The sequence below is a fragment of the Psammomys obesus genome, unplaced genomic scaffold (genome assembly GCF_907164565.1).
Source record: "Psammomys obesus unplaced genomic scaffold, mPsaObe1.curated_primary_1811, whole genome shotgun sequence".
NCBI lineage: Eukaryota > Metazoa > Chordata > Mammalia > Rodentia > Muridae > Psammomys > Psammomys obesus.
The window spans coordinates 29,404,735-29,414,673 of record NW_026596034.1 but is presented as its reverse complement, the minus strand read 5'-3'; the positions used below and the strand labels follow the sequence as shown (position 1 = coordinate 29,414,673).

At 46.3% G+C, this 9,939-nt stretch overlaps 1 protein-coding gene across 1 annotated transcript in view; it reads left to right on the top strand.

The window, feature by feature from the left end:
* Nucleotides 1-1,026: 1,026 nt before the first annotated feature.
* The window catches only part of Adamts18 (ADAM metallopeptidase with thrombospondin type 1 motif 18), a 151,514-nt gene continuing 142,601 nt past the window's right edge, over nt 1,027-9,939 (top strand). The window contains exons 1-3 of the mRNA XM_055621629.1: nt 1,027-1,140; nt 1,243-1,333; nt 4,512-4,825. Coding sequence (XP_055477604.1) covers nt 1,051-1,140; nt 1,243-1,333; nt 4,512-4,825 — 495 coding nt within the window. The 5' untranslated portion in view covers nt 1,027-1,050. The remainder of the gene's footprint in view (nt 1,141-1,242; nt 1,334-4,511; nt 4,826-9,939) is intronic.

Sequence of the window (9,939 nt, the reverse complement as noted above, 5' to 3'; positions counted from 1 at the left end):
CTCTGGCCTGTGAAAAAGTATGTTCTCACTACAAACTGTAGAGATCAAAACAATCAAATAAATGCATTCACTAAAAGGATGGCCATACAGAATAGGAGGCACCGCATGTCCACGGTGCGGGGGGAGGGGGGGTGTCTGGGGACAAGATTCAACCTGTTGAAGAGAGATCTTGGAGAAGAGCACCTCAGAGCAGGTTGGCGAGGGAGGGTTCACACACTAGGAACTAGTTATTCACTGCTGGCTATTTAGCTTCTTTAGGCTGCCCTAAATGTGCTAGTTACTGGGGGATTCCGGACAGCTGCATGATCTTGAGCGCATCCAAGCTTCGGGTTGCTCATCTCTTTATCAAAGGTTCAGGATTCCCACCTGGTCTACGCAGGGCCGAGGATGCGGCAGGTGAGAGAGAAAACTGCAGAAAGTTGCCAGCGAACCCTGGCTCTCTTCACCCTGTCATTAGAAGATTTGTCCAGACGTCACGCCTCTTACCTGAGCCTCCAGCTGCTTAAGCTAGGATCCCAAGGCGGACCCTGAGCCCTGAGGGCTGCCCTCCCTCTCCTGGCCTTGCGTCCGTCAATCTCTCCCCCACCCTCTGACTCCCACCCGGCCTCCCCGCCCCCTCCGTCCCCTCCCTTGGAGCCCAGGCCCAGGAATCCCACGCCCTTTGCTGCACAGGAGCTCGGGGAAACCTCGGGTCGCCAATCACGGCGCGGAGGAGAGGCGGGCGCTCGGCGGCGTGCTGGGGAAGCCAGCCGGAGCTGCTGTGCGCCAGCCAGCCGCAGACAATCACTCCGATACCGACACACGCGCAGACCCGCGGGCATCATCGACAGAGCTTCCCAGCCACGGGCGCTGCAGACCTGACTCTCGGAGCCCCCCGCACCCCCGAAGCGCCACGGAGGCCCGCGCGGCCGGAGCGGGGAGGAGGCTCGCGGACTCCCGCGCTGCCATGTGAGCGGAGCGGCGGCGACTCGCACCTGGCGCCACACCTGGGGCTCTGCTGCCCTTGGGGACAATGCGCGCCTCCTGCAGCCACCTCGTTCGCACCTGACCATGGAGTGCGCCCTTCTGTTCGCCTGTGCCCTCCGGGCTGCGGGTCCCGGGCCGCCGTGGGTCCCCGCCGGACTGGGGCGTCTGGCCAAGGCAGGTGCCACCGCCGAGGGGCGCGCCGCACAGCAGGGACCAGGGAGGCGCCCGCCCCTCGGCGCTGCTCACAAGCCGGTGTCACCTTTTTCTCTCTTGCAGGCGCTCCAGCTGTGCTGCCTCTGCTGTGCTTCGGTGGCCGTTGCCTTAGCCAGTGACAGCGGCAGCAGCGGTGGCAGCGGATTAAATGATGGTTCGTATATGCCCTCTCTGTGTGTACGCCACCATGCCGCAAGGGCTTTCCCCTTTGTGTTTAAAAGAGAAGTGTTAGAAAAAGGCGCACCTCCTAACCCCGGCAGGTGTGTGCTGTCTGAGGAAAAGGCTCCCTGGGAAAGGGGAAGAATGGCAAGGTCTGTGAGCTTATCAGAAAATCAGTGCCTCGAGCTGCGAGTCATATAGATGAGAAAATAATTTCCCTCTTTCACAGATGGCTTGTTAAGAATCCGAACTTAAGTAAGAAAAAAAAAAATTAGAAAGGAAGTGGGTACAGAGTAGGGAATGGATAAAAGGTTCCTTCCTCTCCTTCCTCCTCTGGGAAAGCCGCAGAAACTAATTCTAGTTTAGGTTATGAGTGGGTGAGCCCCCGTTTCCCCTGCTTTCCCACCATTCCTTTCTTCTCTCTTTACTGACTAACATCCTGCCACGGATGCCCAAAGATAGCTTTCTCTGGAAAGAGCTAGCACAGGGTGCTTTAAATCCTTTTCTTTTTTTCCCCAAAGGCCCGGAGTACGCTTCATTTTCCTCACTTACTAACGCCATAGTATTCCCAGAGAGGGAAACTCTTGTTTTCACTGCGTATTACTACCTGCAGAAGAACAGCTGATGTCTGACCAGGGCTCTTTAACAAGACCTTGCCGGCCAGCATAGATTTCTTGGGATTCTAAAATTTTTCCATCTCTGTGGAATTGAGACCTCTTGACCATAATCGGCTAGAATCATGGGCAAAGGCTTGAGAAGACAAGAGACCCAGAAATGTATGCGTCCAGTCAGAGCCTAGAGTTTCTGAAACTTCTATCAGGATCTAATGGTCAGGGAGCCCTTCTGTCCCAGCCTGGCCTGTAAAGACTTCTTTCTTTGTGTTTTTGGAGACAGAATCTCGTGTAATTTAGCTACAGAGAAGATAACCTTGACCTTAGCATCTCCCTACCCCCGCATCCCTGATGCTGTTTCGCTGGCATGCTCAGTACACCTGGTTGTATAGCAATGAGGCTTGAACCCAGGGCCTCATGCATGTTAGGCAAGAGCTCTGCCCACTGAGGTACATTCCCCAGCTCCTGTAAGGAGCATCAGTATCCAGCACAGCACATCATTCTTTACAGGGGCCTCTCAGTGGCCCTTCTCCCAGACAGGACTGAATATATGTTCCTCTCTGGAAACGAATTTGTAGCAGGTGTCTTGGGTGGGTGAGGGATGGGGATGACTGGCTGACACTCCCACACGATGTTCCAAGTAAGAACAGGTGGAGTTTCAGACGGCTGTGCACAAGGAGGTGAAAAACACACACTGCAGAAATTCTGTCTGGAACATATGTCGGAAATGGCTGTTATGTAGTCATTTACTATATTTACTGTTATTTACTCTGGTAAATAGAGAAAATGGCTTTTCTCTTTAATGAAAAGGAAGGGAGAAAGAAAAGAGAGAAAGAAAGAAAAGAAAGAGAGAAAAGAAGGAAAAAGAAAGAAGGAAAGAAAGAAGGAAGGAAAGAAAGAAAGAAGGAAGGAAAGAAAGAAAGAAAGAAGGAAAGAAGGAAGGAAGGAAAGAAAGAAGGAAAGAAAGGAGGAAAGAAGGAAAGAAAGAAAGAAAGAAAGAAAGAAAGAAAGAAAGAAAGAAAGAAAAAGAAAAGAAAGAAAGAAAGCGAAAGGCTGGCTTTAATCAAAAGCTACATACCTGCAGAGCAACATATCAGGAATTTTTGAAAACTAAAACATGTCCTGCTCAGTTTTAAGGGAAAGAGAAGGGAAACATTTTTTCTTTTATTTTCTGAAAATATGTCAATGATAGGGTGTTCCTAGTTTAAAGGAGAGAGGGAGAAAAGTGGAGAGCCATAAAAGAGTTAGCCACGCCTTAAAAGTCACAAATGGTCCAGAGAGAAACAGGGCATGTTATTGTCATATTTGATTTCTTTGCTAATACGAGACTAATTAGAATGTAGCTCGAATATCATATACTGATCCCTACACACTGTAAGACTTCCTGATTCCTTAGTGGCTTCTGTTTTTATTTCATTGTTGTTGACTGTTAGGGAAGGGAATTTTTTTCCCCCTTTTTTCTTCTTCGAGCCAAGGACCCAAGTGACTCAAACATGCCTCTTAGTTGTTCGGAATCTTTCTAAACACTTTCCAAATTAGTTTCCCATTCTGCGCCTAGAAAGTGGAAACCCAGAACTTTTTTTTTTTTTTTTTTTTTTTTTTAATGCACACAGGACAGGCTCCACATCATCTTCTGGGATGGTGCTTTTCAGTTCCAATGCCTTGTGAAAGAAAGCACTGTACTGACTTTGCTCTCTCCCACAGCAAATTGTTTCCTAGCTGCCCACCCCCCCCTACGGCCCCCACCCCCAGATCACGTAGCAATTAGTGCTGTTCAGGGGAGCCAGAGGGAAGGCATTTTTAAACATGCCTTTCCAGGTGTCCCTGGTCTGCCACACCCCCTCCAACAAGTCTGAGCAGCTCAAAACATCAGCCTCTATCTAGGATGCTCCTGATGGTTCCGAGGCACGTTTTTTTGCCAAGGTTGTATTTCAGGCCTCGGATTAAGCGGGAGAGTCCCCAGTGAAAGCTCTTTGAATCCTGTCCTTGTGCACAGTGGCATTTCGAGAGGGGGCTGTCTACCCCTTGTTAATGAGCTGAAGCTGCACACTTTCCCCAGTTATTTGCAGTTTAAACTCCGCCAGAAAAGTTTCTGCTCTTAGTTCAACCTAACCAAGGCTGTCAATCTCCTGGAAGAGAAATTCCCCCTTTATATTGATTAATTTGGTCAATAACAATGATGGTGGTAGTGATGAACAGTTATGCACAGATGCTCCATGGTGAATAGACGAAGAGTTCCTGTATTTCTTTTCAGACTGAGTATTGACCTCTCACCCAAACATCTTTGAAACTTACAGAATTACACTTAGCTTTTTAGTCCTTGTAGGCTTTGCTAGGCAAAGGGCTGCTCCACCCAGCCACATCCCCAGCTGTAGCCTCTCTGTAGGAGTTTAAGGTGGCAGAGCCTGACTGCACAGAATGCAACACACAGGAGCTCCTCTGAGTTCTCTTCACTGTTAGGTACATGGAACAAGGTCTTCGTGAGCTTGGGGGGCAGCCTGCTGGAAAGTGACCTTTGGCACCTTGGGCGCTGGGTGCTGAGACTAAATTTTTCCATTACAGATTACGCCTTTGTCACACCCGTAGAAGTGGACTCAGACGGGTCATATATCTCACACGACATTCTGCACAACAGGAAAAGGAGATCAGCACACGGTGCCAGCGGCTCCCTGCACTACCGCTTTTCAGCATTTGGACAGGATCTACACTTAGAGCTTAAGCCCTCGGCGATTTTGAGCAGTCACTTTATGGTCCAGGTACTTGGAAAGGACGGCGCTTCAGAGACTCGGGAGCCCGAGGTGCAGCAGTGTTTGTATCAGGGAATTATCAGAAATGACAGCTCGTCCTCCGTTGCTGTGTCTACGTGTGCCGGCTTGGTAAGTCAGCCCCAGTCTAATGGAGCTCGCTCTTTCGTGTTTTGTATAACTTGAATGAACAGATGTCTGAAGCATTAAGCTCCCTCCAGCCAACTCCACACATTCACACTGTCAGCTTTGATACGCATAATATTCTCAATTGAATTAATCTAATCTGGTCTCTGAAAAATAAAAAAGAGAATATAATAGAACTTTAATGAGCATTTAGAGCATTCTTTTGATGTTTAATGGCCTGGGCCCTTTCATTCTCCATGTTTGAGACGATCCCCAAGGAAATTAACTTGATGGATGCCATTCCCTTTGCAAAGTCTTGGGAGACCAGGCATTCTATAAATTTAACAGGCTACATGCGTCTCCATTGCTTTGAAAGGGGAAATCTGTGTTTTAGTCTAAAATTGCATTCAACTTGATGGGATGGGGGGGGGGTTCTTGTTGTTCTTTTAAAAATCTGCTGCTGGTACACCACTTGCAGAATGCATCCTCCTAGACTGTGGGGTGGTATGTGTGAACTGGCAGGATTAAGGGTGGCACCCAGGGAGGCAGGGCTTTTAAGAGCACTCGGGACAAGCTTGATTTCCTTCCTGTATCATCTTTCTGTGTCAAACACCAGGCCAAGAATGTAAATGATATTCAGAGTCCAATCAAATGTACAAGGCAGTAAATGACATCCTACGCTTTCATTTCATGTTGCAATGAAAAAAAAAATGTCTCAGACTGACAGCAGAGTTGGTACTGGGGACAGAAGGAAAATGAGAGGATGCCCAACTGGGAGTTAGTTGTTAAAGTAAGTGTGGTACACAGCTTGCCTAAGCAAGAGGTGTGGCTTTTAGGGTGGCCTGGGGTGAATGAGGGCTACCATATTCTTCAAGGGTTAAGATTATTTTAGCTACAACTTTTTTTCCCTGCAGTGTTGTTCTGAAATCCAGCCAAAACCGTAACCACAGTCACCATATTCTTTAGTGTATTTAAATTACAAAATAAAATGAGTTAGCGATATCCAACTAATCTTGATTCATTTGAATGATGACTGTTTCAACGAGTCCCTGTGTATTATGACACGGTTGCACACACATGCGCACATACATACATGAACACAATTTGTTTATTTTTTGTTCTTTGTTTTATTGTGGTGAGTCTTCTGCTGGGTTTTGGCATTCTCCTGTTTCCCTCTCTCTGCCTATTCCAATTTCCAAAAGTCTCCAAGGGTTCTTCCCTCCCCCACAGAACCTTAGACCACTTCATGGCAAATGCTCAAACTAACAGCTGTGAACTCAGGGACTCTTTATCAAACCAACACCAACCAGTAGAGTCTCCTTGTACCTCAGTTTCCTCATCTCTAAAACTGGGGCTATGACTGACAAGTTGGTTCAGTAGGTAAAGGTACTCACTGCCAAGCCTCATGACCTGAGCTCAGTCCCTAGGACACACATGATGGAAGGACAGGACTGACTCCTCTGACCTCCTCACACATGCTACAGCACACACAAACCCATATGTAGACACCATGTATACAAAATAAATAAAAAATGTCAAATGTAATAAAAATAGCAGTAACTGGAGAGATTTCATCCCAGGCCTATAGAGAGGAAAGGATTTATGTGTGAAATGATCTTCTCATTCCTATAAATCGTAGACTCTCCATGTTCAGCACTCAGAAATCCTGCTCTTTAGCGGAGGTAGGTAGGAAGTCCGATCAGTTAGCTCATGAGTAGACATCAGATTATCTTTTCTGGTGATGAGGTTCACATTTGAACTGGGAACAAACTGCCATCCAAAGCAGAAGAATGAAGTAGGTTAAAATTCTCCAGCTTTCACATGTGTGAAAGAAATGACTGATATGGAGGGCTGCTCTGTGGAAGGCACGGGTTGTCCCTACTCTTTCTTTTTTTTTTCTTCCTTTTTGCAGTTAATCTGTGCTTATTGAAAATTGTTGTTAAACAAGAATCATAATGTACTTCCTCCGGGTATGAGCTTATAATAGTGCTTGTGGTGAGTGGTTGTAGTCTCAGTCTGTGGGATGTGTACCTGAGAGGAATGTTGCTGTGTCCCAGGGTAGGCATGGGCGATGCTTCAGCAGAGTCTGTGAGTCAGCTTTTCAAGATGGCTGCACCAGTCTACACTTCAGCCACCAGCACGTGGGAAAGTTCTGGATGCTTTCTCTGTTCACTAGCACACAAGACCATCTGCCTTTCGCATCTTAGTCATTTTACAGGTGTAAGCTGGGTGCCACATTGTTGCTTACGTCTTTCTGATGGTTAATGGGGTGAAGTGCAACTTTTGGCTTCTTGGCCATTTGTATGCTTTCTTGAATAATCTCTTTGCTATATATAGACTGAATATAGGATACAGGTTTTTCAACTTAGATAGTGGTGTGTGCTCCATTCCCAGAGGATAGAAACAAGGATTCTAAGCAGAACACCTTGCTGGCTCAGTATCCTTCTTACTGTAGCTATCAAACTCTGACATCATCTATTTGGTTTTGAAATAATAGCAAATCATATGACTCACTAAAGGTACCACATTGAAAGGACAGGGATAGATGAGGAAAGAAGAGAGAAACCACATCTTCCATCTTCTAGCTACTTATAGGTCCTGGTAAGCATCTTTGGCCAGGATGGAGGCTTGTAACTTCCCTAAGGTTAATTGACAGCTACAGCAATGGATTCAGAGCAGTGTAGATGTTCTTAAAGTTTAGCAGAAGAACCTGTATCTTAAGGCTTGTTGGAGTGATTTGTTAATGTGCCAGCGGATACAGGCAGTTCTTCATCTGTTAATGTGGATGCTCTTAAGACATGGATGGTAGTGTGAGATGAAATACCTTTTTGTAAAGCTTCTCTCTTGGGGTTTCTCTAAGAGTAGGGCTAGATCATTGGCTTCAGGGGCCATTTAGATGAGATAGCTACCTCCCAGTGTGTTTGCAGAATGTATTAGGGAAGTAATCAGTCACCTTTAAATGATCTGGCAAAATGCCAGGAGGAAAGCTAGCTTTTACCTAGACTGCTAGAGCAACCTCAGAAGAAAATATGAAGGGTAGTAAAATTATAGTAGTGTAATACCTATCTTCTTGTAGGCAGGAAGGCAGGCATACACACCACAGCTGGAATTTTTCCAGCAGGGGATTTCCCTGAATAATTCAAAATTACCCAGTGTTTAAAATATTTTCTAATACTTTCTTGGAATGTACACCTACCATACCAACCTGACAGAATTCACTCTAAAGGAGTTCAGTGGCCTGTTTCTTACTTTCAATAATTCCACAGAACAGGAGCAAGTGGATCTTGAGTGCCATTTAAGTTTGCATGCAAATCTTGGCTTCTAATACTGAATTTCTGTTCTGGGTCACCGTTGCCCACTCCACGTGGTGACCTGGAACCAGTGAGTGTATTGGAATTACAGCCTTTGCCACATAATCATGGGGTTACACATTAACCTCGTCGGAAGCTGCCTGCAACATATCCTTTCTCCTCTACAAAGCCTCCTCCTTCTGCCTGCTACAGTGATGAGGAAGAAGGTCATGACTATTACCAAGCCCAGCCTATTAGAAGGAGACCTCACCTTGCTGTCAAACTGTAACCAACTCTAGAATCTCATCTCTGTTCTTTAATTCCGTTTTCTATGAGACTTTGCCTGTCTTCAATGATTTTTACTGTTTTAAAACATTCTCCTGTAGGGATCCTTTTGGTTTGTTTGTTTGCTTGCTTTTTTAAGTGACTCTGTAGAGTATGACCCATTTGTTAGATTTGTCTGAGAAGCTAAAAATTTGGATTTATTTCCTTAAAACTGGAATTTGGCCCCAGAAATGTATAATTTTCTGAATGATTTTGGTGTGTCTTAGTATTTGAGAACCGGTTAACTGTGAACACTCGGTGTCTGGGAATGTCTGGGAAAGCCACTTGCTCTTATTGAGTCCTTCATCCAGCAGCTGTTTATTGCTTCTGTCAGGGCAGACACTTTTCTGAGCACAGTGGGTGAAGATGAGAATGAGGAGGACACAGACACCATCAACACACTCTGACAGAGATGCCTAACCTTTTATTTAAAAACAAGACTTATTTTTATTCTGTGTGTATTGAGTTTCTACCTGCAAACATTTAACATGTACTGCATGCATGCTGTGGCCAAAGAGGCCTGAAGAGCGTGTTTGATCCCCTAGAACAAGAGTTACAGGCAGTCGATGGGAGGCACCAGGTCTTTTGCAATGGTAGCAAGTATTCTTAACAGTAGTCTGTTGCTGAGCCATCTTTTCCAGGCTCGTGTGTAACGTTCTCAGATTGTAATAGGACATTGCCCATCCACAGAGTCTGTGCTTTGCCTTGTACTCTAGTTACACACACACACACACACACACACACACACACACACACACACACACAACAGCCTATTGTTTTAAGTAAGTTTAGGATTCAGGACTATCCCGGACTACAAGATAGCCTATGGGCTGTGGATTAGACACACCTGTAAGAGAACCAGCACCAGCTCTTTAGACCTAGAAGTTCCTGTCTTTGTCAGAACTAAGCTGTGGCTCAGCAGAGCTCAGGAACAAAGAGTTCACAGCCACAGCTACAGAAAAGGGAGAGGCCGGGCGACGTGGTGCCGCCCCTCAGCCCTGCAGTGCGCACCAGCACGGTGGTGAGTCAGAAAGTCCTTCTCACTGACAGATGCTTAATGCTGTTTAAACCGTGATTTTCGCCAGCCTGTTTGGACACGGGCATTCTTTTTTCCTTTGAGGAAGAACATCTCTGCAGAATTTCACGGTGACCAGACAACCATGAAAACAGTGCTTTCCCCAGTTTTGTGCAGTGTCCTAAGTGTGGAAAAAAACAAAAAAGCTAAGCACCCAGGCTATCCTCAAATGAACTGTGTAGCTGAGAAGAACCTTGAACATTTGATCCTCTTGCCCTCATTTCCAGAGTGCTGGAGTACCAGAGGTGCACCGGCATGTCTGGCTTTTTGTAGCGTTAGGGACTAAGCTCAGGGCTTTGTGTACACTAGGCAGGTACATCAGAGCTACATCCTGAGTCATTCCCCCTCTCTGCCCAACCACCCCACATCCGTGTGAGAGAGACAGTGGTCCAGGCTGTGCACAAACTTCCCATCTAACTGAGGTTGACCTT